This window comes from Oncorhynchus mykiss, chromosome 9 (assembly GCF_057628025.1).
Source record: "Oncorhynchus mykiss isolate SJ-2025 chromosome 9, ASM5762802v1, whole genome shotgun sequence".
NCBI classification, from domain to species: Eukaryota; Metazoa; Chordata; class Actinopteri; order Salmoniformes; family Salmonidae; genus Oncorhynchus; species Oncorhynchus mykiss.
This window is the reverse complement of record NC_143030.1, coordinates 52,225,300-52,253,292: the sequence shown is the minus strand read 5'-3', so window position 1 is coordinate 52,253,292 and position 27,993 is coordinate 52,225,300. Positions and strand designations below refer to the sequence as shown.

General features: G+C 42.8%; 1 protein-coding gene across 4 annotated transcripts in view; it reads right to left on the bottom strand.

The window, feature by feature from the left end:
* Nucleotides 1-27,236, bottom strand: part of klhl17 (kelch-like family member 17) — a 28,112-nt gene extending 876 nt beyond the window's left edge. The window contains exons 1-12 of one of the 4 annotated variants that reach the window (XM_036988176.2): nucleotides 26,789-27,236; nucleotides 21,347-21,425; nucleotides 20,487-20,751; nucleotides 19,294-19,415; nucleotides 15,812-16,033; nucleotides 11,932-12,048; nucleotides 11,510-11,753; nucleotides 8,570-8,714; nucleotides 6,165-6,332; nucleotides 5,928-6,016; nucleotides 1,404-1,477; nucleotides 859-1,040 (exon numbers count right to left, since the gene is read on the bottom strand). In XM_036988176.2, the coding sequence (XP_036844071.1) occupies nucleotides 859-1,040; nucleotides 1,404-1,477; nucleotides 5,928-6,016; nucleotides 6,165-6,332; nucleotides 8,570-8,714; nucleotides 11,510-11,753; nucleotides 11,932-12,048; nucleotides 15,812-16,033; nucleotides 19,294-19,415; nucleotides 20,487-20,700 (1,577 nt within the window). In that variant the 5' untranslated portion in view covers nucleotides 20,701-20,751; nucleotides 21,347-21,425; nucleotides 26,789-27,236. The remainder of the gene's footprint in view (nucleotides 1-858; nucleotides 1,041-1,403; nucleotides 1,478-5,927; nucleotides 6,017-6,164; nucleotides 6,333-8,569; nucleotides 8,715-11,509; nucleotides 11,754-11,931; nucleotides 12,049-15,811; nucleotides 16,034-19,293; nucleotides 19,416-20,486; nucleotides 20,752-21,346; nucleotides 21,426-26,788) is intronic. The other 3 variants (XM_036988177.2, XM_090184462.1, XM_090184461.1) reach the window with 3 other exon arrangements.
* Nucleotides 27,237-27,993: the final 757 nt, after the last annotated feature.

Sequence of the window (27,993 nt, the reverse complement as noted above, 5' to 3'; positions counted from 1 at the left end):
AGGACAGGACAACGTGCAGACTCAGTAGTAGCTCAGGCACACCACAAAGACTAACAGCTAAAAGCAGCGGGTGTGTTAGCGATCACCTGCTGGGTGTCGACAAACAGTGATCCAACATGTAGAATTGTTCTGTGGTCAGAGGTGATTGGATGGCAACCTGCTTTTTCCCTATTGGTTCCATTGCAACAGGCAAGCTCAATCAAGCACAGTGTTTCAAATGAACTCAGATAGTATTTTAACCCAGTTGGTGGCCATTCATTAACATTAACTGATCAATTAACTACTAGGCAGAAAAGAAAACCAAAACGACTTCCCTGACTAGCCTGTTGCTAAAGCTCACTGCAGTGTAAATGGAGGCCTGGGGCATATTCATTAGTGCACAACGCAACAAAATGTTTTGTAACGGAAAGCAAAAAAATGTGTTTCTTCTGTACAAACTAAGGTAGGTCCCTCCTTTGCTTCCATTTGGTTCCTATTGAATATGACTCTGCTGAGACCAGATCAGGCTCTAGATAAATATGAGCCATACTACTGATTACAGCAATGGTTTATTTATAGGGCCGGGAGCATCCACTGTTGTCAGGTTCCCTGCTCAAATCTCCCATTGTGTGCATGTTTGTGTGTGAGTGAGAAACTAATTTAATTTGAATCATCAAGTCCTGGTCTCTGAGGCCCATTGTGTATGCCGGATCCTCCAGAAACTCAGATAATTTGCTGAGCAAGGGCTGGAATGAAGGAATGAAAACCTGAAACCAGCCATTTATGAGGAGCGAGAAGGCTCTATGCATGCATTGACTATGCAGTTAGTTATAGCTACAGGTGATTGGTAGTAATTGTGACGCGTCTGGCGGTGCCTACCTGCGGATGTTCATGGGCGCCACACCCTCCCAGGCATTGGTCTTGGGATTGAATCGCTCCACCGAGTTTAGGCAGCTGGTGCCATCGTTGCCCCCGGCGACATAGAGCATGCCCTCCAGCACGGCCACCCCGGCACTGCTGCGTCGACTCAGCATATTGGCGATGGCTGTCCACGCGTTACTCTGTTCAGACCAATCAGAGGGTTGTTGGTCAGTTTTGAGCAACTTATCAGTGCTGGTTGAGGTTGAACTCAAAACTTAGCTTCTCCTTTTTGATCTGGGCAGAAGTTCAGCTTCATGGTCCGGTTTTAACCAGATTAAGCCTACTCATGGACTTTAAATATAGCCTGGTGGAACAAGCCTGATCACTATGTTCACCATTCTACTTAACTGAATGGTGAACGCAGTGATCAAATTCGTTCCACCAGGCTACTGAAAATCATGCCTAGTTGAGATTCTTCTATAGGCTTAATCTGGGTCCAGGAAACTGGCCCAATGTCTTAATGTGCATATTGATAGAGATCTATCTGTTTGTTTGTTTATTACCTGTGGTTCATATTTTTCCACTGTTGCTAGGTGTGAGGAGCTGTCATATCCTCCTACTGCATACAGACTGCCATCTAGAGAGAGGGGGGGGATGAAAGAGGGAGGGAGTGAGGGAGGGAGCGAAAAAGAGCGCCAAAGAGTGAGAGAGTGCTGTGACAATAAGCTCAAAACTCTACATATCAGCTCGCAAATATAAAATATGTTTGATGTGGCCCATATTTACTAGGAAGCGAGTAGTAGGCCAGGGATGGCCATATTTGATGGGGGTGGGGGCCACAAAAAAATTGACCTCATCATGAGGGGCCGCAGTGGCTCGTGGGTCTGCGTACCCACATCCATACCCACACATGCAGTCAGACCCGGCCCTAGCCTTTTGGGGCCCCTAAGCGAAATTTAGTTTGGGGGCCATCCCCACTTCGTGAGCAAAACATTTTAGCGGTCCCCTCTATACAGCAAAGAGAAGTTTAAGAGATCATTTCCTGCAATTCTATTCATTTTGCCATGGGGCAGAGAAAATTTTTTGCAGTTTTTAACATGACATCTTTTGATCAATGGGGGGGCCCCTCGGTCAGTAATTCGACCATGATTACTACAAGTTAAGCAGAAAGTTTAGATAGCCAGCTAAAAATGTTCGCCGAAATGGGCTAATTGAATGACTGTCAGTTATTGACATAACACAAGAACTGCTGATGCACAAGCAACTTTTAAAATTGCACCATGTATATTCCATTGATGTCTAATATTAAAGAAGTCTCAAGGTATTGCTCGTCTGAGGTAGAGAACCTTATGATAAGTGTCGCCCACACTATCTACCAAAAGAGTTTTCATCTGTATTATTTGTAGCCGTCTATTTACCACCAGACCGCTCTCAAACAACTCTATAAGGCTATAAGCAAAAAAGAAAATGCTCACCCAAAAGTGGCGCTCCTAGTGGCCGGGGACTTTAATGCAGGCAAACTTAAATCAGTTTTACCAAATTTTTACCAGCATGTCACATGTGCAACAAGGGGGAAGAAATCCTAGACCACCTTTACTACACACACAGAGATGCATACAAAGCTCTCCCCCGCCCTCCATTTGGCAAATCTGACCACAATTCTATCCACCCGATTCCAGCTTACAAAAACTAAAGCAGGAAATACCAGTGACTCGCTCAATACGGAAGTGGTCAGATGATGCGGATGCTACACTACAGGACTGTTTTGCTAGCACAGACTGGAATGTGTTCCGGGATTCAGCCAATGGCATTGAGGAATACACCAACTCAGTCATTGGCTTCATCAATAAGTGCATCGATGACGTCGTCCCCACAGTGACTGTACGTACATATCCCAACCAGAAGCCATGGATTACAGGCAACAGCCGCATCGAGCTAAAGGCTAGAGCTGCCACTTTCAAGGAGCGGGAGACTAATCTGGACGCTTATAAGACATCCTGCTATGCCCTCAGACAAACCATCAAACAAGCAAAGCGTCAATACACGATTAAGATTGAATCCTACTACACCGGCTCTGACGCTCGTCGGATGTGGCAGGGCTTGAAAACTATTACGGACTACAAAGGGAAACCCAGACGCGAGCTGCCCAGTGAAGCGAGCCTAGCAGAGGAGCCTTTTATGCTCGCTTCGAGGCAAGCAACACCGAAGCATGCATGAGAGCACCAGCTGTTCTGGATGACTGTGTGATAACGCTCTCGGTAGCCGATGTGAACAAAACCTTTAACTTCTTATGGCTTGGGGGCAGTATTTCGACATCTGGATGAGAAGCATGCCCAAAGTAAACTGCCTGTTACTAAGGCCCAGAAGCTAGGATATGCATATAATTGGTAGAGTTGGATAGAAATCACTCTCAAGTTTCCAAACCTGTTTAAATAATGTCTGAGAGTATAACAGAACTGATATGGCAGGCGAAAACCTGAGGAAAATCCATCCAGGAAGTGGGATTCTTTTGATGTGGGTATTTTCAATTGAATGCCTATAGAGTATCTAATGGGTTAGGACCCAGATTGCAGTTCCTTTGGCTTCCACTAGATGGCAACAGTCTTAAGACATTGTTTCAGGCTTGTTTTCTGAAAAATGAAGAAGAATGAGACCTTTCTGTCAGTGGACTGAGGAAGAATGCAGAGCTGGTTTGTGCCCGTGACCGGGTGCGCGTCCTTCGTTGTTTTTCCTTTCTATTGTATACGCTATTGTCCAGTTTAAATATTAGCGATTATTTAGACAATTGACAACCTGAGGATTAAATACAAACATCGTTTGACATGTTGACGGACTTTACCGAAACTATAAGGATGTATTTGTCTGCATGTTTTGACCGCCTTTGAGCCAGTGGATTACTGAACAAAACACGCCAACAAAACAGAGTTTTGGGATATAAAGAAGGACTTTATCGAACAAAACAAACATTTATTATGTAGCTGGGACTCTTGTGACTGCAACCATATGAACATCTTCAAAGGTAGGTGATAAATTTTATCGCTATATCTGAATTTTGTAATTCCTTTACTTGGATGTAAAATGTTTGTATGCTTTTGTAAGCAGGGCTGTCCTCAGATAATCGCATGGTATGCTTTCGCCGTAAAGCCTTTTTGAAATCTGACAAAGCGGCTGGATTAACAAATTAATCTTTAAGCATAACAGTTGTATATTTTATGAATGTTTATTATGACCTTTTTTGAATTTGGCGCTCTGCAATTTCACCGGATGTTGTCGAGATGGGTCGCTAGCAGAACGCCTGCACCAGAAAGGTTAAACTGGTCAACATTCACAAAGCCACTGGGCCAGACGGATTACCAGGACGTGTACTCAAAGCATGCGCGGACCAACTGTCAAGTGTCTTTACTGACAATTTTAACCTCTCTCTGACCGAGTCTGTAATACCTACGTTTCAAGCAGACCCCCAAAGTCCCTGTGCCAAGGTAACCTGCCTAAATGATTACAGCCCTGTGGGACTCACTTCGGTAGCCATGAAGTGCTTTGAAAGGCTGGTCATGGCTCACATCAACAGCATCCTCCCGGACACCCTAGACCAACTCCAATTTGCATACCACCCCATCAAATCCACAGATGATCTTAATCGCACTCCACACTGCCCTCTCCCACCTGAACAAATGGAACACTGATGTGAGAATGCTGTTCATCGACTACAGCTCAGTGTTCAACACCATAGTGCCCTCAAAGCTCATCACGAAGCTAAGGACACTTGGACTAAACACCTCCCTCTGCAACTGGATTTCCTGACGGGCCACCCCCAGGTGGTAAGAGTAGGCAACAATACGTCTGCCATGCTGATCCTTAACACTGGGGCTCCTCAGGGGTGTGTACTTAGTCCCCTCCTGTATTCCCTGTTCACCCACGACTGCATGGCCAAACACGACTACAACACCATCATTAGGTTTGCTGACGACACAACAGTGTCACCGGCAACGATGAGACGGCTTATAGGGAGGTGGTCAGAGAACTGGCAGTGTGGTTCCAGGACAACAACCTCTCCCTCAATGTGAGCAAGACAAAGGAGCTGATTGTGGACTACAGGAGAAGGTGCGCCGAACAGGCCCCATTAACATCGACGGGGCTGTAGTGGGGTGGGTCGAGAGGTTCAAGTTCCTTGGTGTCCACATAACCAACGAACTATCATGGTTCAAACATACCAAGACAGTTGTGAAGAGGGCACAACAAAACCTTTTCCCCCTCAGGAGACTGAAAAGATTTGGCATGGGCCCCCAGATCCTCAAAAGGTTCTACAGCTGCCCCAACGAGAGCATCCTGACCGGTTGCATCACCGCCTGGTATGGCAACTGCTCGGCAACTTACCGTAAGGCGCTATAGAGGGTAGTGCGAACGGCCCAGTACATCACTGGGGCCAAGCTTCCTGCCATCCAGGACCTATATAATTGGCTGTGTCAGAGGAAAGCACATAAAATTGTCAGACACTCCAGTCACCCAAGTTACAGACTGTTTTCTCTGCTAGTGCACGGCAAGCAGTAACGGAGCGCCAAGTCTCGCACCAAAAGGCTCCTCAACAGCTTCTACCACCAACAATTAGACTGCTGAACAATTCATAAAAATCGCCACCGGACAATTTACATTGACCCCCCCCTCTTGTACACTGCTGCTACTCGCTGTTTGTTTGTTACCTATGCATAGTCACTTTGCCCGCACCTACATGTACAGATTACCTCAACTAGCCTGTACCCATGCACACTTATTTTAGCCTACTTGGTAAATATTTTCTTCTTGAACTGCACTGTTGGTTAAGGGCTTGCAAGTAAGCATTTCACAAGTCTACACTTGTTATATTCGGCGCATATGGCAAATAAAGTTTGATTTGATTTTGATTTGATTATTCTAACTGCAAAAAGTAAATTGAGACCCCGACTGAGTTCCCCCCCAAAAAATGATCAGCGGCCCTACAAAAGAGGGACGGCACACCAGTTGCCCATCCCTGCTCTAGGCTAACATACAGTAAGTATATCCTTTCTCAATAGATTACATAATCACACAAGAGGTGGACAACACTTGCTCACCTAGAGTGGCCACACGAACGTATCTCCTTCGGGTGCTCATGGCAGCGATGGAGGTCCAGGTACTGGTGAGAGGGTCGTACCGCTCTGCACTGTTGGGGTGGAGGGGGGCATTCATTATATACAAATGTCATCTCAGTATTTGCATCCGTGACGGTCAGAATCTGTTGTGACAAAGCTCAAAAGTAGTCCAGCATTTTGAACACATGGCTCATAATTATCTATATATTTTGTATGTACCTGTTGAGACAGGAAGCTCCGTCGTAACCACCGGCGGCGTACAGGAGGCCGTGCAACACTGCCACGCCCAAACAGCTCCGTCGCGTCCCCATTGAAACCTCAGGCTGCCAGGAGTTGGTGACAGGGTCGTAGGACTCCACTGTGGCCAAATCTGAGGTGCCGTCATACCTGAGGGAGACCAGAGTATATCAAAAAGAGAAGTGTATCGAAGCCAGGTGTGGGACACTGGTGGCCCGTGGATCAGTCAGACTCTCACATATTCACAAAAGGTATCAGAATAGAAGTGCTGATCGAGGATCAGTTTAGCTTTTTCATCATATAGAATAAGCTGGAGGGGGGCTGATCCTAGATCAGCACTCCTGGTCAGAGACCCTTTGTGAATAAGGGGCCTAGTTCCGCTTTAGGTTTCTTCCTTTAATCTCATCTCAAAAGGAGGGTTTCTTTGTTAAGCAAGTCTTCACAACTGTACTGTGTTAACAGTTACACATTCAAGAAACTTTCTTTAAATAAAATACATTTGAATTAATGTATTATCTGTTTATCTATTTGACAGGGTAGATGTGCAGGAGTTTCTCATCTAGCTAATTTCCATCAGTAGCACCTGGATAAAACGTTGCCATTGCAGACAATGAGAGTACTGCATCAGATACTATTTTGTTCCATCTTTCACTTGATTTACAAAGGCATCTGTTTTGTTTCCCTCCCGGGTAGAGAAGACGTGCCTTGGCTTCAAAAGTCGGAATTTGAATAATTACACTTGAGGGGACCGCTAATATTAGTCTTCCAACAGTTTCCTCCTACCACAGTTAACGGTTTATCTTATTATACCCAATGCCAATCATTCAACGTGTTTGCTTGAATAAGAAATTGGATTACAATATATTGTATCTTCCATAATCCTAGTTTCTCTTTCAGACAGATTGCAAACTTGATAACACTTTACTTAACACCCAGCGTCATAAAATGTTGGGTCATGGTCATAACAGCTGACACATATACTCCAAAACATGCATCCTGTTTGCAATAAGGCACTAAAGTAAAACTGCAAAAAATGTGGCAAAGAAATTAACTTTATATCCTGAATACAAAGCGTTATATTATATTTGGGGAAAATCTAACAACACATCACTGAGTACCACTATCTATACTTTAAGGCATAGTGGTGGCTGCATCATGTTATGGGAATGCTTATCTTCAGTAGTGAGATTTTTGGGATAAAAAGAAAAATAATAAAGCTAAGAAAAGGCAATATCCTTGAGGAAAGCCTCGTTCAATCTACTTTCCACCAGACACTGGGAGATTAATTCACCTTCCAGCAGGACAATAACCTAAAACACATACACTGGAGTTGCTTACCAAGATGACATTGAATGCTCCGGAATGGCCTAGTTACAGTTTTGACTTAAAATGGCTGCCTAGCAATGTTCAACAACCAACTGGACCTGTAATAATATGGTCATAACACTGTCATGACACATATGTAGACCTGTTGTGACATATATTGCATTATTTTATGGCTGGTTATGACACTTACAGAAATGTCAAAGCCCACAAAACCAACCACACAAGGCAAAACATTCCATTACACCATAAACATACTGTTGACACAACATATGTTATATATATTTTTTTAAGTAAATTGACCATGTTAAATTATCATTGTGATTGCACACATATTGATGTCAGACAATCACCCACCCCAATGCTCTGTTGCAGACAACTGGGATGAATGCACAAGCAGATTTCAGAAGAACAAGACACCTTCTTTTTGACTGATGACTGACATAAGGGCATGTACGTGATTGGCCTATCTGGCTTATATGATTATGATGTCATAATGCTTCTTGACAGTGTCATAAAGTGTATTCTCTACAAGTTATTTAAAATACGATGAAAAAAAACATGACCGTAAAGAATTCAATACAACAAAAACAAAGGATTTAAGAGACAAACTTATAAACGAAAACAAACTTCTTGGCAGGAAAAAATGAATTTGAAAGAAATGTGGGTTTTGACACTTATGTAGGTGTCCATAATCTGCCATAAAATAACACAATATATGTCACAACAGGTAGAAATACATGGGTCATGACAGTGTTATGACCATATGACATGGTTATGACCATGGCATAACGTGTTATGACACTGGGAGTCATGTAAAGTGTTAACGTAAACTTAACCGAGCTATCTAGCATAATTAACACGAGTGTACTCTTCCAGTGTTGAGGATGGTTCCATATCGAAGCCATATCGGATGGTTTCATATCGAAGCCATATCCGATGGTTTCATATCGAAGCCATAACTAATGTTGTGCTAGCTAGCATGACATTAGTTATGGCTTTTATCATACCCGAATCCAAACCATATAGAGGTAAAAGAATGGTCTGATGAGGTCATTTATTACCCTCCCACAGCGTACAGCTTGTTGCCAATGGCCGCCACGCCCACACGTGCCCGCCGAGTGGACATGGATGCCACCATGTGCCATCGGTCAGTCCGCGTGTCGTAGGCCTCGCAGTCACCGTGGATAGCAAACAGACTGCCGCCACCTGGGCAAAACACAAGACAAAAACAACGTCATCTAAATATTTGAAGCGGCCATTTAAATACACTATATATTAAAAAAAAGTATATGGACACCCCTTCAAATTAATGGATTCGGCTATTTCAGCCACACCCGTTGCGGACAGGTGTATAAAATCAAGCAAACAGCCATGCAATCTCCATTGGTAGTAGAATGGCCTTACTGAAGAGCTCAGTGACTTTTAATGTGGCACCGTCATAGGATGCTACCTTTCCAGCAAGTCAGTTTGTCAAATTTCTGCCGTGCTAGAGCTGCCCCGGTAAACTGTAATTTATGTTATTGTGAATTGGAAATGTCTAGAAACAACAACGGCTCAGCCGTGAAGTGGTAGGCCACACAAGCTCATAGAACAGGCCCGCCGAGTGCTGAAGCGTGTAGCCGTGCAAAAACTGTCTGTCCTCTGTTGCATGCAATGTTTGACGAGCAGGTGTCCACATACTTTTGGACATGTAGTGTCAACATTTGTCTTTTTACAGGTTCAATGCCCTAAAAAAATACACTAATATTTCTAGACATGGTAAGCGCCAAACTTCTTTAGAATAATTGCTGCATCCAATCTATTTCAAATGTAATGTTTGAAAATGTAATGTTTTATGTATCTGTGAACAAGTTAGCTTTTAACCAAGGGCCAAATTCAGGACCCTGTTTCCTAATGGCACTCTACAGATTCAGAAATTAAAGAATGTGAATTTGTTGGGCTTGTATAATATGTATGTATGTATGTATGGTGCCTTCAGAAGGTATTCACACCTCTTGACTTTTTCGACATTGTTGCATTACAGCTTGAATATTGTATTACATTGAGAATTTGTGTCACTGATCTACACACAATACCCAATAATGTTACTGATTTACACACAATACCCCATAATGTCACTGATCTACACACAATACCCCATAATGTCACTGATCTACACACAATACCCCATAATGTCACTGATCTACACACAATAGCCCAAAATGTCACTGGCCTACACACAATAGCCCATAATGTCACTGGCCTACGCACAATACCACATAATGTCACTGATCTACACACAATACCCCATTATGTCACTGGCCTACACACAATGTCACTGATCTACACACAATACCCCATTATGTCACTGGCCTACACACAATACCCCATTATGTCACTGGCCTACACACAATACCACATAATGTCACTGATCTACACACAATACCCCATAATGTCACTGGCCTACACACAATACCCCATAATGTCACTGATCTACACACAATACCCCATAATGTCACTGGCATACACACAATACCCCATTATGTCACTGGCCTACACACAATACCCCATAATGTCAAGGTGTAATTATGTTTTTACACATGTTTTGAAATGTATAAAAAATGAAAAGCTTAAATGTCTTGAGTCAATAAATATTCAACCCCTTTGTTATGGCAAGCCTAAATAAGTTCAGGAGTAAAACAATTCTTAGCAAGTCACATAATGAGTTGCATGGACTCACTCTGTGTGCAATAATAGTGTTTAACATGAATTTGGAAATGACTACCTCATATCTGTACCCCACACATACAATGGTTCCTCAGTCGAGCAGTGAATTTCAAACAGATTCAACCACAAAGATCAGGGAGGTTTTCCAATGGTTCACAAATAAGGGCACGTATAGGTAGATTTAAAAAAAAGCAGACATTGAATATCCCTTTGAACATGGTGCAGTTATTAATTACACTTTGGATTGTGTATCAATAAATTCAGTCACTACAAAGATACAGGTGCCCTTCCTAACTAAGTTGCCAGAGAGGAAGGAAACTGCTCAGGGATGTCACCATGAGGCAAATGATGACTAGAACAGTTACAGTTTAATGGCTGTGATAGGAAAACATTGTAATTACTCCACAATACATAACAGAGAGAAAAGAAGGAAGCCTGTACAGAATACAAATATTCCAAAACATGCATCCTGTTTGCAATAAAGCACTAAAGTAAAACTTCAAAAAATGTGGCAAAGAAATTAACTTTATGTTCTGAATACAAAACATTATGTTTGGGGCAAATTCAACACAACACATCACTGAGTACCACTATTTATATTTTAAAAAATGGTGGTGGCTGCAACATGTTATGGGAATGCTTATCAACAGTAGTGAGATTTTTGGGATAAAAATAAAAAGATTAAAGCTAAACAAAGGCAATATCCTTGAGGAAAGCCTGGTTCAATCTACTTTCCACCAGACACTGGGAGATTAATTCACCTTCCAAAAGGACAATAACCTAAAACACATAAATATTCACTGGAGTTGCTTACCAAGATGACATTGAATGCTCCGGAGTGGCCTAGTTAGTTTTGACTTAAATGGCTGCCTAGCAATGATCAACAACTAACTTGACAGACCTTGAAGAATTAAAAATAATAAATGGGCAAATATTGTACAATCCAGGTGTGCAAAGCTCTTAAAGACTTACCCAGAAAGACTCACAGCTGTCATCGCTGCCAAAGGTGATTCTAACATGTATTGACTCAGGGGTGTGAATACTTATGTAAATTAGATATTTCTGTCATTCATTTTTAATACATTTGCAAAAATTTCTAAAAACATGTTTTCAATTTGTGAGAAAAAATATATTTAATCTATTATGAATTCCAGCTGTAACAAAAAATGTGGACTACGTCAACGGGTATGAATACTTTCTGAAGGCACTGTGTGTGTGTGTGTGAGTGAGTGAGTGAGTGAGTGAGTGAGTGAGTGAGTGAGTGAGTGAGTGAGTGAGTGAGTGAGTGTATGTACCCTGGTGGGTAACCTCGGGGGCACACTGACCGACGGCGAAGAGCACGGGGCTGGCGCCCTCGCAGCGGCGCGGCCGGGTACGGCTGTTACTCAGCACACCCCTCTGCTCGGGCATAAGATGGTACTTGAGGGCCTCGATGAGCAGGTCCTTGCACTCAGAGTGGTGGCGCACCAGCAGCTCCGTGTCCACGTTGCTCATGAGGAAATCCCTCCGCAGCAGGGGCAGACGCACGCACTTCATCAGCTAGAGTGGGAAGGGGAAGGGGGGGGGGGGGGCAGACGCTTTTATCCAAAGCGACTTGTAGTAGTGCGCGTATACATCTTGGTACGGTGGCCTCAGCAGGAATGGACACCCACAATCCTGACGTTGTAAGCACCAGGATTCACCAACTTAACCACACAGCTGCACGTCTAAATCTTACCCAGGGTACGTGCTGCCTGCGCCCATCTATGTCGTGTTTGACCCAGCTCAGCACAGCCCGGTATACCTCCTCTTCTGACGGTACGTTCAGGTTGTCACTGGAGATCAGGTCTAATACCTTAACAGAAAGAGGGGGAGAGAGAGAGAGGGACACACTCATCACATGTGGGCCACAACAGTTTGCATGACACAAAAATAAAACATTAATTCATTCACATTTACCTTGGCATGTTCATTTCGGAATTACTTGAAAAAAGGTCAATTTCACTCCCAGCTATTTTTAGAATGAGCCGAGGTAAATATGTGCATGTATATGTGCAAATTGTCATGATGAAAATGGCTATGAATCATAATCCCAGCACCACAGCGAGAGACAATGTGGTGGTGTATCTAGCCTACAGTAGGAGTTCATAACGTTTCTGTACCCATATAACTGTAGCTATGGGTAAGGGTGTGTCCTGCTATATTAGATCGTGACTATGAAGTGCGCGGGTGTACGCTTCAGTGCGTGTGTATTGCACAGAGGCTAGCACTGTTCCTAGACTGGGGCTCGGCCGTAGTGGCCAGCTGCTGCTGAGATCAGTCGAATAGCAGCAGCCTCAGAGGAAGAGCATCAGCTGATCCACAGGAACTACAATCCCCACAGAACAGTCAAGCACAGTACAGCATAGCACAAAATGAACAGCCTCCGTTCCTCTAGTAGCATTATTGCCCTGTATCCCCCTCAACATAACACATAGGCTACTGTAGCATATACTGACACAGTGTGTGTGTGTGTGTGTGTGTGTGTGTGTGTGTGTGTGTGTGTGTGTGTGTGTATGCGTGTCTGTCTGACATGTGAAGTATACCTGTCACAAGTGTGTGAGAGAAATAGCAAAAGACAGTAGCTACACAACAAATGTCTGTGTACATCAGTCATGATGACAATGTGTAGTAGAATATGACCAGGAGATCCAGTCAGAACAGTTGCCAGTCCTCTCGTCTAAAAGGAGGAAATCACGAGTTTCACAGCTCTGTGAGCTCAAAGATGCTCAGAGCAGTTGGTTAATAAATCCTACCCTGCTTGCAGAGCTCGGTGACGGGCACACGACAGCTGCAGAGAGGAATAAAAAGAGAACGAAAAGAGAGAAAGGCAATGAAACCAAAGAGATCGAGAGCGTGAGAGAGAGGGGAACGAGAGAGAAGCACCACAGCTGGCTACCCCGCAGCTCTGTTTCAGACGTCCCATAGCCATTTTACTCTTGGCTAATGGACTGTGCCCCATAAAATGTCACAATGGCGCAGTTCTGAGACTTGACAATCTGGGAGAGACGTGCTGTGTTCACACTCATGGAGGGGATCCACCCTATTCATATCGGGATTGGTTTGTTTGAGGTGAGGAGGTAAAAGTGACGTCGTCGCTCTCGTAGTTAGTGGCTACCCTATCAAAACGGTTTGATTTTGTTAAGTTCAGGTCATTCATTTCCCAAGCATAAGCTGTGAGGGGTTGTCGTCTCTTGGTGCACTCCCAAGAGAGACAGGTGAGTAACATTAAGATGGTAGGGAATGAAAGAGTGTAGTGTAGAGTTCTGATCAGCTCACTCAAGACAAGTGAATGAAAGAGGATAGTGTGGTGTTCTGGTCAGGGAGAAAAACATTTTATAGCCCCCGCCTAACAGCTGGTGCTGTCACAGCTGTCACATATCCTAACCTTGTGTTCCCCAACTGGTGGCCCAGGTGACTATTTGTCCCCCCAAGTTTTCTGAGCAAAAAATATTAGAATAATAATTCAAAAGAAAAAACATTGTTGGACATAAAATACTCTAAAAACACAAGCAAATCAACTCCAAGAGATTTGAATTTTGGGAATCTGTTCCAAAGTATAGTTACGCATAATAGAGAGAGATACAGTGAGCTCCAGAAGTATTGTGACAGTGAAACGGGTTGTCGTCCTTTTGGCTCTGTACTCCAGGACTTGAAAGGATACAATGACTTTCATCCAAATCAGGTGAACCGTTTAGAAATGACAGCACTTTTTGTAAATAGTCTCCCTCCCCTATTTTAGAGGACCAAAAGTACTGGGACAAATTCAATTATGTATATTAAAGTAGTCAAAAGTTGAGTATTTGGTCCCATATTCCCAGCACGCAAGGATTACATCAAGCTTGTGACTCTAAAAACTTGTTGGCTGCATTTGCTGTTCCTTTTTGTTGCATTTCAGATTATTTTGTGCCTTATAGAAATGAATGGTAAATAACATTATTTACCATTCAAACAATAAACACATTCCTTTTGGAGTCACTTAAAACAAGAACATAATATGTTTCTAAACACTTCTACTAATGAGGATGCTACCATGATTACGGATAGTCCTGAATGAATCGCGAATAAATATGAGTGAGAAAGTTAGACGCACAAATATCATAACTCCAAGACTTGCTAACCTCTCACTATTACAATAACAGGGGAGGTTAGCATTTCATATCAAACCCCCAAGACATGCTAACCTCTCACCATTACAATAACAGGGGAGGTTAGCATTTGTGGGATGAAAATGGATGAAAATGCCCTCAAATTAAAGCTGACAGTCTTTAACCTCATAGTCATTGTATCATTTAAAATCCAAAAGGTGCTGGAGTACAGAGCCAAAACAAACAAATAAATGTGTCACTGCCCCAATACTTTTGGTGCTCACTGTATATGATTGTATACAAATGTAAACAAGGTTTGAAAAGATAACATTTTAGTTAAATGTTACACAGTATCTGGGCTTCTTGCAATCGATTTGCAGTCTACATTTTTTTTACATTTTTATTATTATTATTTATTAACTTAAACGGCCCATGGCTGAATCTTTGTTGATGATCCCTGGCCTAACCTGTCATGTCTGACACCATCTCTCTAAACTTATTTTCACTAATAAACACACCTAGGTATGCCTCTAAGACCAACTCAGACCCTAACACAGACTATTGACTTCAACACCTCAAATCTTCCCAAAGGATCCATGGAGCGTTCTCTTCTCTCCACATGATGCTAGGTTGCTAACTGTCCCATTCACTTCTAATGGTCTCCTGGCATCTTGTAACAACACATACACCATGGCTGTGTTCCAGGCTGACTACATTGCAGACGCATGCCAGATCTCACAATGCCTAACTAGCTAACCACATCGCATGATATAGCAATGAGATGCACGACTGCGCAGTCGATGACTAGCAACCATTGGTAGCGAGCAACGTCTGCAATGTAGTCGGCCTGGAATGCGCCCATCTTTGGAAGTTCTCTGCCTGATTACCATTTCGAGGGTATGACACCCAACAAGGCTGTCATTGGACAAGTCCAGACACTGAGTTGACGTGACATAAAACTAGTCCGGGTCAGGGAGGCGGAGATCACGATGAGTTAAACTACAAGAGACATTGATTGACAAGGAGCTGAGGATTTCTGTCTAGTGAGTGTTGAAAGGGAACTACGCACTTGTCTTTGCTGCTTGCTCTTTGAAGGCCCTTGAGGGGGTTGAGGAAAGGTTAGAACACGACCAGATGTCCTCCTCTTTTTGCCGGAAAAGGGGTGAGAGAGAGTGTCAGAGAGGGAGAGTCGGAGACTAATGCTAAGCTAACCTATCTCAGTGTGTCTTTCAATTTACCATTTGAAATACTAACTACCAGAGAAGTGGACAGCACTCACCAGAGCTATTTTCCCAGTGTTTCTACAGCTTGCAGACTCCCAACATCAGTGCGCAAGTCAAAGTGCACCAAAAGTGCCCTGATAGCTTTCAACAATTCCAATGCAACTCATTAGCTAAAGGAGATCCCAACGCTGCCACCAAATGCAACATCAAGTCGTTCTGTGCGGAAAAGCATATAACATGCTATTTCAGGACTCTTTCTGGCCCCTACCTGCTTTAGCGGCAGCAGCATGAACTCCTCAGTCTTGGACACCTCCACAAAGTGCTGCAGGACGTACTTGTGCGCCGACTTGAGCAGGTCGCTGCAGGAGTGCGTGTCGGCAAAGCTGCGGATGCCCAGGCAGTTGGAAGGGTCCAGCTGGCTGAGGAGGAACTTACAGCAGGCGTCCCTCACCCCGTTGAGCTGCAGCAGGCTGGCCGCTGGAAGCAATGTCTGGAAGCAAATGAGTTATATAAAACAATATGTAGAATGTGGCAGAATTATATGGGATAGGATGTGAGGAATGGTATAGGAATGTACAGTACAGGGTAGGTTTATGGTGTGATGGGAAAGGATGTGACAGATGGGATGGGATTTGACGGTACTACAGTTGAAGTCGGAAGTTTACATAAACTGAGTTTAAATCTATTTGGCTAAGGTGTTTCACAATTCTTGACCTTTAATCCTAGGAAAAAATCCCCAGCTTAGGTCAGTTAGGATCACCACTTTATTTTCAGAATGTGAAATGTCAGAATAATAGTAGAGAGAATTTTTTATTTCAGCTTTTATTTCTTTCACCGTATTCCCAGTGGGTCAGAAGTTTACATATACTTAATTAATATTTGGCAGCATTGCCTTAAAATGGTTTAACTTGGGTCAAACATTTCAGGTTGCCTTCCACAAGTTGAGTGAATATTGGCCCATTCCTCCTGACAGAGCTGGTGTAACTGAGTCAGATTTAGTGGCCTCCTTAATCGCACACGCTTTTTCATTTCTGCCCACAAATTTTCTATAGGATTGAGGTCAGGGCTTTGTGATGGCCACTTCAATACCTTGACTTTGTTGTCCTTAAGCCTTTTTGCCATAACTTTGGAAGTATGCTTGGGGTCATTATCCATTTTGAAGACCCATTTGTGACCAAGCTTTAACTTCCTGACTGATGTCTTTAAATGTTGCTTCAATATATCCACATCAGTTTCCGGTCTCATGATGCCATCTATTTTACTGCGGGGTCCCATGGTGTCTATACTTGCGTACTATTGTTTGTACAGATGAACGTGGTACCTTCAGACATTTGGAAATTGCTCCCAAGTATGAATCAGACTTGTGGAGGTCTACAAAAAATGTTGAGGTCTTGGCTGATTTCTTTTGATTTTACCATGATGTCAAGCAAAGAAGAACTGAGTTTGAAGGTAGACCTTGTAATACATCCACAGGTACACCTCCAATTGACACAAATTATGTCAGTTAGCCTATCAGAAGCTTCTAAAGCCATGACATCATGTTCTAGAATTTTCCAAGCTGTTTAAAGGCACAGTCAACTTAGTACATGTAAACTTTTGAACCACTGGAATTGTGATACAGTCAATTATAAGGGTAATGATCTGTCTCTAAACAATTGTTGGAAAAATTACTTGTGTCATGCACCAGGTAGATGTCCGAACTTGTTTGTTAACAAGAAATTTGTGGAGTGGTTGAAAAACGAGTTTTAATGACTCCAACCTAAGTGTATGTAAACTTCCGACTTCAACTGTATATATAAAAGGGTATAAAAAGGGTATAAAAGGAACATAAATACTTTTACAAAGTCATGTACAGTGCATTCGGGAAGTAGTCAGACACTTTGACCTTTTACACATTTTGTTACGTTACAGTCTTAGTTCTAAAATGGATTGAATAAAAAAAATCCTCATCGATGTAAACACAATATCCCAATATGCCAAAGCGAAAACAAGTTTTTAGAAATGTTTGCTAATGTATTGAAAATAGAAAACAAAAGCCTCAGACCCTTTGCTATGAGACTTGAAATTGAGCTCCTTGTGCATCCTGTTTTCATTGATCATCCTTGAGATGTTTCTACAGCTTCATTGGAGTCCACCTGTGGTATTTTCAATTGATTGGACATGATTTGGAAAGGCACACACCTGTCTATACAAGGTCCCACAGTTGGCAGTGCATGTCAGAGCAAAAACCAAACCATGAGGTTCAAGGAATTGTCCGTTAAGCTCAGAGACAGGACTGTGTTGACGCATAGATCTAGGGAATGGTACACAAACATTTCTGCAGTATTGAAGGTCCCCAAGAACACAGTGGCCTCCATGGAAGAAGTTTGGAACCACCAAGACTCTTCCTAGAGCTGTCCGCCCGGGCCAAACGGAGCAATAAGGGGAGAAGGGCTCCAGAGTTCCTCTGTCTAGATGGGAGAACATTCCCGAAGGACAACCATCTTTGCTGCACGCCACCAATCAGGCCTTTATGGTAGAGTGGCCAGACGGAAGCCGCTCCTCAGTAAAAGGCACATGACAGCCCGCTTGGAGTTTGCCAAAAGGCACCTAAAGGACTCTCAGACCATGAGAAACAAGATTCTCTGGTCTGATGAAACCAAGATTGAACTCTTTGGCCAAAATGCCAAGCGTCAGGTCTGGATGAAACCAGGCACCATCCCTATAGTGAAGTATGGTGGTGGCAGCATCATGCTATAGGGATGTTTTTCAGCAGCAGGGACTGGATCGAGGGAAAGATGAACAGAGCAAAGTACAGAGAGATCCTTGATGAAAACCTGCTCCAGAGCGCTAAGGACCTCAGACTGGGGTGAAGGTTCATCTTCCAACAGGACAACAACCCTAAACACACAGCCAAGACAACGCAGGAGTGGCTTCGGGACAAGTGTCAATGTCCTTGAGTGGCCCAGCCAGAGCCAAGACTTGAACCTAATCAAACATCTCTGGAGAGACCTGAAAATACCTGTGCAGCGAAGCTCCCCATCCAACCTGACAGAGCTTGAGAGGATCTGCAGAGAAGAATGGGAGAAACTCCCCAAATACAGGCGTGCCAAGCTTGTAGCGTCATACCCAAGAAGACTCGAGGCTGTAATCGCTGCCAGAGGTGCTTCAATAAAGTACTGAGTAAAGGGTCTGAATACATATAGAAATGTGATATTTCAGTTTTTTTATTTTTAATAAATTAGCAAACATTTTTAAAACCCTGTATTTGATTTGCCATTTATTGTGTGTAGATGAATGAGTGGGGAAAAAAAACAATTTAATCAATTTTAGAATAATGCTGTAACAAAATCTGGAAAAAGTCAAGGAGTATGAATCTGAATGCACTATAAATATCAGTATCTTATTGTGGAATACTTTAAAAGGTTTTAAAGGGCAATTATTTAGCGCAAAATTATTTCAGAGCTAAGAAGACAGAGATATTACAACAAGAGTCAAATACATCTTAAACCCTGACAGATTTTGTGCCTTCCACAAACTTCTGAGTAACTCTGACGCTAACTCTTCGCTAGGTACCAGCGGTCAGAGAAAAAGATACGCTTCAAGAAAAAGTGTTCAAGACTACCATTTAGAATAATGACGGTACATTAGGGCTGTGTCACAAATGGCGGTCTTCCCTACATACTACTTTTCACCAGAGTACTATGCAATGCACATAAGTAGTGCACTCTATAGGGAATAGGGTGTTATTTTAGACACTTTTCTCCCTACCTGCACGTTGCCCTCCCCCACCACGATTTCTGCCGTGTAGGCATACTGAACCAGCTGTTCCAACGCCTGGGGGTCAATGTCATGCAGGGTCACGTGGGTCTGACGACTCTCCGACATCTCATCTGTATGACCAGAGGCAGACAGAGTTTTCCACTTAATAAAGTCTGCAAAACATGTGCCTGTGTCTGTGCGGACAATCCAATACAACACTCATCTCTACGTACATTTAACTGAAAAGAAAAGAGAGAGTGTGGTGTGTGTGTTTAACATGGTATACTCTAATTATCACATACAGTATATCTCACATAGAGCACTTCTATCTCCCATAAGACACACATTCTTATAGGGAAGTCACTGCATAGCACTCATTTGTAGACGTCTGTGTGATCAATTGTTTTGACTGTCAGACAATATTTGTGTAATTCTGATCCCTGGATCTATGCAGCGCTTGCACTAAGCCAAACGCTGGTGAAGAAGCATGATCACAGCAGCATGGAAGGGAGTTCAATTGTGCCAAAAGATCAAAAAGAGCCATCACGCACGCACAGGCACACCAGCGTTTTGTTTATATTGATTAGATTTGTGAGCTATATCAGCAGATTTGTATAGGCCTAGGTTTAAAGCATGGTCAGTTGAAAAGAAGCCTAGTGGGAAGTCTTAACGCCTCTCTCTCCAGGGACATACCCTCACAAAGCTCTAGTCTGAGCTGCAGGATGGAGGAGGAAAACTTGGACACACACCTCACCTGGTGACCTATGACCCCAACAGGAAAGAGAACGCACACAAACAGGGAGGAGGAAGGAAGTGGTCACTGGTGAGGAAGTAAGAGCAAACAAATGAGGTGTTGCTCACAAGGTGAGATGCCACTCACACATTGAGCGAAATGTAGCACAGTTCAAAGCACAATTCATTTAAGCATCAACCAAGAATCGCCAAAAACATGTCACACACCACTTTGTTCATGGTTCTAATAATTTAAACACATCCAATTTGTTTATATTCCGTAGCAATGGAGAATCGTGCAAGCTTCAATAGTGTAATGAGGCGTGGAAGAGAGACAGCTAGGGTAAAGAGAGTAAGACGGTGGCTAAAAGAGGGTGACTAACACGAGGGATGAACACTTGTGAAGCCGTGGAGGAACGGAAGAGCAGTCTCAGTAGCAGGGAGAGCGAACTCCGCGGAGGGATACTTACTTGTAAACATGGCATGGAAGTAGGGACTGCAGGAGGCCAGCACCACCTTGTGCGCCTTGATCTCCTTGTTGGAGACGTGCAGCACGATGTCGCAGAGCAGGCCACGCTGGCGCATCCTGTTCATGGACACAAACGAGTCGTGGTAGTGGCGCTTGGAGTTGTGCGAGATGCTGTGGCCGTCACGGTTCAGCAGCTGCATGCCCCCCTCCATCATGGTGCCGTGGTCAGCAGCAGCCGGCTCCTGCTTGGGCCTCACTCTGGGCGACTGCGACACACAAGAGCCATTTTGGTTTATTCCATACAAATACAACGCAATTCAATTGACCCCGATTTGATACAATTACCCCCTGGCTGAATTATTATTATTTTATCTAATAGGCTACTTACTGATTGTGTCATAGAGTATTGTGACACTAAACCTGGTCTATACCAAAACGACACCACGGCGGCATAAACAAAAAAGGCATATTAGCCAAAGTCACAGAATGGCACTTGATGCAGACAGATGAACTCAACTACTGCTCTGTTCAATTGTTTGGCATCTTCTGTATCATTATATTACATTTTCTTCGAGGCAAAATTCTTCAGAGACAGCATTGTATGCATTAATTAATCAATTATACAATCAATTTGACTTTGTTTTTACCGATCTAACAACATAATAATTTATTTGTATGGTAAATCTCTATAGATGACAATGGCGCTGCAATGGATAGCTGCCGTTTTACAGGCTCCTGATCAATTCTGCTATTTTGTGAGTATTTTTGCGCTGATCTGAACTTTTTTTGTACATGAGGTTTCCGCCATCTTTTCCCGAGGCCCGAAAAGAGCTTCTGGACATCAGAACAGCGATCACTAACCTCGATTTGGATGATGATTTCTACTTCAACAAGTCGGCAGTGCAGGATAATCTGCTCACCCCAGACAAGGCCCTAATCCCTGAGACTCGGGAAAGGAAGATACTGTGTTAGAGAGGCCGACTTGCAGGCACCCTGACAAAACTACGTTGGCGAGTAAATAAACCACCTTTTCCTTCCATTCTATTGGCAAAATAACTCATTACTGGAGAACTGTATTATCCTATATTTCTCAGAGTCGTGGCTGAACAAGGACATGGATAATATACATCTAGTTTTTTTTCTATGCACCAGCAGGACAGAACGGCTCCCTGGGGGAGGTGTGTCTCTTTGTTAACAACAGCTGGTGCGCAATCTCTAAAATTAAGTCAATCTCGAGGTACTGCTCACCCAAGTTAGAATACCTCATGATAAGCCGTAGAACAGGGATCATCAACTAGACTAAGATTTTTTTATTGAGTGGATGATCGGAACATAATTACAAATAATTTGTAGACTGCAAGTTGACTACAAGAAGCCCAAACTGAGATAATATTTGACTAAAACATAATAATTTCAAACCTTGCTTTTATTGGTATATGATCACGTGTCTCTCTATTATGCATGGAAATAATTGGGAACAGATGTCCCAAATTAAAATCACTTGGAGCTGATTTCCTGGTGTTAAAAAAAAAAGAAAGTATAGTGCGGAGAACAAGTATTTGATACACTGCTGATTTTGCAGTTTTTCCTACTTGCAAAGCATGTAGAGGTCTGTAATTTTTTATCATAGGTACACCTCAACTGTGAGAGACGGAATCTAAAACAAAAAAAAATAAAAAATCACATTGTATGATTTTTAAGTAATTCATTTGCATTACATAAGTATTTGATCACCTACCAACCAGAAACGGGGGTCCACATACTTTTGACCAAGTAGTGTATTTACTACAGAATAAACATAACAGGATAAAAACAAAAGAATAACAATAAACATTTTAAGACTCAAAAAAAGCACCCTAATGAAAAGCCAAGCTAAAAAGGTGTGTTTTAAGATCTCTTTGAAATATGTCCACAGTTTCAGCCCCCATCAGGTGCTCTGGCAAGCTATTCCAGACGCAGGGGGCATAGTAACTAAAGGTAACTAAAAGGCCAGTGCCAGAGAACCTGAGGGACTTACTGGGTACACAACTCAACAGCACGTTGAGTTGTCTTCACAAATCCTGGCTAATAAGTTGAATCAATAATACAAAATTGGGTTTAATTATTTATTTACTAAATACCTAACTAAATGACACAGAATTACATATACACAGAATGAATTATACCTTGATTACAAATTATGTCATAAAGGAAAATGTCCCTGGTGGACGGAACAGATATGACAGCTGGTTACACAAAAGAAAAAGGGTCTGGGTTTGAGTGAAAGAGCGGGAAAACTGAGGAACAAAGGGCGAAGCTGTGCTATCGTAAATACAGTAAGTATCTTATGCATACCACCCATTTGGAAAAGGAAAATGCAATAAATATTTACTCTGAGCTGCGCTTCGGTAGGTTGGTGGTAAATGGAAGGCTGTGTTGCCCAACCGAGTCCTTTGAAGAATGTCTCTGGTGGTAAATTGGATATGTTGTAGTAACATTGTTGTATGGTAGACGGGTTACTCTGTCTGTTCTTTCCTAGCCTACGTTTGCAGCTGCTGTTGCTAACTCAACGGCTAGGAGGTATCACTTTTGTAGTGAATAAGAGTTCAAAGTTCATACCATTCGCAACCAAAGCTCACGCCGAGGTTGGCTTCGTTCTGTAGTTATTATCTGAACCATTCTGACATCGGACCGTCATCCTCACATCCTCGGAACAGGAGGTTACATTTTCGTCAAGGCTTTATATAGGAAGGGAGGGCGTGTTTGAAAAGTTTTATAACCCATGTCTCTTCACAGGGGCAGCCACTGATTAAGCAGAGCTCTAACCTTATGAAAACCCAAATCTCTCATTTGGAAGCTAAAATGACATTTAATCTCTTCACCAATAATTTTATATTCAAACATTTAAATTGAACAACAATTCCATGTGACTCCGATAACTACAATGTGCAGACTTTCCACTGTAGAGTTTATGTCATCCTGTCATTAATAAGAATGTCTCAGATGACAACCGAACTGACATCATATTCATTAAGTACCACCGCATATGTTCAATTGGTCAGATTACCAGAATATAGTTCAATTCCCCCCACCTTCTGATGTTCCCAGAATCTCTATGTTAACCAAGGGGTTTTCAAATGTCACATCAGTAGGGTAGAGAGAGGAAAAAGGGGGAAGAGGTATTTATGACTGTCATAAACCTACCCCCAGGCCAACGTCATGACACTTTGGATCTTCATGCCTGATAACCTAGGGCCTTTAAGAATCCACTGTCTATGTGTGCTATAGATTCCATAGACTCTATGGAGACGTTGTACTAAATATATCAGTGTAGGATGCATTAGTTTTAACTGTGCAGTGCACAAAAATATCCTTTAACAAATTAATTGTTTAACCATAGACGGAGAAGCATGTCAAATGTCACCACTGCTGCATAGGGCTTCTGTCTCACACACACACACACACCATGTTCTAATGCCCAGGGCAAATAGCTGGCATCAGGCTATTTTGCACATTGGTACTTTGCAAACCTTAAAATGACATTTAAGCAGCAGAGGCTCCTTGGGGGAGGACTGTCCCGCTCTGAAGAATTTTTTATGTTCCTTTTTAGATAACACTATACTAAATATATTCATGTCACCAAACATCAGTCTGTAGGGTAGCACCATGTTGTAGCCGAAGGACAGCTAGCTTCCATCCTCCTCTGGGTGCATTGACTTCAGCACAAAACCTAGAAGGCTTGTAGTTCTCACCCCCTTCCATAGACTTACACAGTAATTATGACAACATCCTCCAACCCAACTTGAGCTCTTGCAGCATGAACTGACGTCTCCCCCCCAATCAAAGGATTCTAAAATTAATCTAGTACTGAAAGCATAAGCTATAGCTAGCTAGCACTGCATAAAATGTGGTAGCAAGAAAGAGAGAACTAGTTATATTTCATATTTCCACTTTCACTTACTTAGCTCGTGAATACAGCTAGCTAGTTTAGCCTACTCAAACAGAGAGGGATGCAATGTTAGCTAGCTGCCTATAGCTATCCAACACTTGAAGACTTCCAAGTCAAGGTAAGATTTTGGTTTTATTAATTTATTGCCACCGAAGCCTGCCAGTGCAACTGCTAAACTATTTGCTGACTGTATACAGTACTGCATGATTGTAGCAGGTTTACTAACACTTTAGATCTAGTAGCTATGTTGACTATGGCGTTATAATATGATGACAACGATTTAGGCTGTGTGTAGAGGTTAGCAGTTATGATATGAAGGTTTGGCTTGGAAAGGTTTTTTCGCATGGTCACAGATTGCTGATGTGTTGTGCACTGAATTCCACAAGAAAAGGGAGAAGGTGAGGGAGAAGAGAACGTAGACGCAAGAAGAAATTATACAACAATCAAAGAGATCATCCTGTAACGCATTCGGAGTCTATTGTAGCGGTTTCAGGGGTTGTGTTGTGGATGGACGGTATGTGCCTGCGAGGTTTCCGTGTTTTCTGGCTACCAGGACCATAGACAGCAATGGCAAGTATTCCCCAGAGGCAGGACCAAAAAATATTTCTGCAGCACTGAAGGTCCAAGAATATAGTGTCCTCCATCATACTTAAATGGCGGTACCAAATTAATTCCAAGACTCACCCTAGAGCTGGCCGCCCAGCCAAACAGAGCAACCGGGGAAGGGCCTTGGTCAGGGAGGTGACCAAGAACCTGATGGTCACTCTGACAAAGCTCCTCTGTGGAGATGGAAGAAACTTCCATAAGGACAACCATCTCTGCAGCACTCCACTAATCAGGCCTTTGTGGTAGAGTGGCCAGACGGAAGCCACTCCTCAGTAAAAGGCACCTCTGGTCTGATCAAACCAAGATTGAAGTCTTTGGCCTGAATGCCAAGCGTCACATATGGAGGAAGCCTGGCACCATCCCTATGGTGAAGCATGGTGGTGGCAGCATCATGCAGTGGGGTTATTTTTCAGCTGCAGGGACTGAGAGACTAGTCAGGATCGAGGGAAAGATGAAAGGAGCAAAGTACGGCGAGATCATTGATGAAATCCTGCTCCAGAATGTTCAGGACCACAGTCTGGGGTGAAGGTTCACCTTCCAAAAGGACAATGATCCTAAACACACAGCCAAGACAATGCAGGAGTGGCTTCGGGGACAAGTCAATGTCCTTGAGTGGCCCAGCCAAAGCCCGGACTTGAACCCGATTGAACAGCTTTGGAGAGACTTGAATATAGCTGTGCAGCGAAGCTACCCATCCAACCTGACAGCACTTGCGAGGGTCTGCAGAGAAGAATGGGAGAAACTCCCCAAATACAGGTGTGCCAAGCTTGCAGCGTAGCACCCAATCTGACACGAGACTGTAATCATTGCCAAAAGTGCTTCAACAAAGTACTGAGTAAAGGGTCTGAATACTTATGTAAATGTAATATTTCCGTTTTTTAAAATACGTTTTTAAAATTCTAAAAACCTGTTTTTGCTTTGGGGTATTGTGTGTAGATTGTTAAAATGGATTGAATCGTTTTTTTTACTCCAAGTCAAGGGGTCTGAATACTTTCCGAAAGCACTGTTTGTAGCCGCTATGAAGTGAACTGTTTGCGTGTGATCAAGGATGTCTTCATTCCGCCGATTCTGTTAAACGTTTGTTAAACGGAACGAAACGGGCTGAACATACCTGACTGTTGGACTAATGATTACACCCTATATCAGTTAGACGCAGTCAATAGCGTAAGTGTCTGCCACCTTGATTACTCAAATTTCTCTCGACCTATGAACCTTGCGTACGTTGTAAACTTTCATTCATAGGCTAGGTTGTAGCAACTTCATGATGGGCATAGGGAAAATCCACCTAACCCTATCGATGTTTCATTGAGCTGGGTGAATATGGTGTAATATAAATAAGGCTGTTTATAAATCAATAAAACATCTCGTCCGCCACGGCATTCAATACCATTGTATTTTTAACGCATACAAGATTGCCACCACACATGAGAATGCATTTGGTCACTGCAGTAAAAGACACACCGACTGCATTATCCGCGGCCATGCCACACAAAGCTATTCCACATACACATTTCCTTTTTCGGACTCATTCAGCATTCTGGATGGCTGCTAGACATACGGCTTCAATTTATGCAGGCCATTTCCCCGTTGTGACCGTCACCATCTTTGTTCGTTTAACAACATGCATGCTGTCATCACACCTTCATACTTGAGCTTGTTTCTATTCATTTATATTCCTAAAGATGTGGTACTGCCCCCCAACTCCCACACCATCTACTTCGAATGACAGTATCATCAGAAAGAAAATGGAGAGAAAAAAAGCCAATTACCGGTGATGAACGTTGCGGTTTTGTCGCCCCTCTTCACTGAAATGATGGGGAACGTGAAAACAACACGAGATGCATCCAAATTGATAAACTCTACTGCCTGTCTCGGTCCATATGAGTAAAGCATACGACAGGAAGAAAGCCTCTATTCAATCATGTTGTTGACGTACGTAAATGCAAACTGCATGAGCAATGAGTGACATCAAATGTTAAGGTGGACCTGCAGCAGTGATGCTTAGATACTATCTTGCCGCGTGGATAAAACGAAATTTAGGCAGGAAATGTTTGTTGGCTGTGTAATTGTAAAACGCGTTTGTGACGTTCATAAATTATAACTACCGGTATGTCCAAGTTGCTATCTAGACCACCTTAAATCGACAGTGCGGCTGCAGCCCAGTGAGCACCGTCCGACGCCAACGTCCATGGACCTTGCGATTTGGTCTGTCCACCCGTGCCTTGATTTTAACGTCTACAGACGTTTCCCGGCCTCGATTTGGCCCAAACGTAGACGTCTATGATTGGTTCCGATTTGGTCCGTTCTGAACTCGGATTTGTCCCAAACATAAACGTCTATGTTTGGGGAGTTTGGACAGCAAAGTACAGTGGAGCAGTTTTTGCCCTAGCATTACACAGCTTTTTCAAATAATAAAAGCTTGATGATTAGTTGGTTAATTGAATCAGCTGTGTAGTGCTAGGGCAAAAAACAAAATGTGCACCCAGAGTGGGCCCCAATACCAAGTTTAGGAAACCTTGCAGTAGAGCACAGCAGGGTACAGTACAGTAGAGCAAAGTATAGTTCAATACAGAAGAGTACAGTATAGCTCAGTACAATACAGATGAGTACAGTATGAGTAAAGTACAATATAATATACTATATTGTACAATACCCTACTGTACTGTTCTGTACTCTACCAAAATAAACTGTTATGTACTGTACTGAACTAAACTCTACTGTGCAGTTCAAACTTGTGAAATAGACTTCTATGATTGGTTCAGATTTGGTCCGGTCCAACCAAATGTGGTCTTGTTTGGGTGATGGAGCTCATTAGAATAATATCCAGCTGGCTTTGCAAGAGTTAATTTACATTTACAGCAGATGCTCTTATCCAGAGTGAATTACAGTCAGTGTATTCAACTAAGGTAGATAAACAACCACAGATCACAGTCATAGCAAGAAAAACATTTCTGTAACAGTTACTGAGAATGTT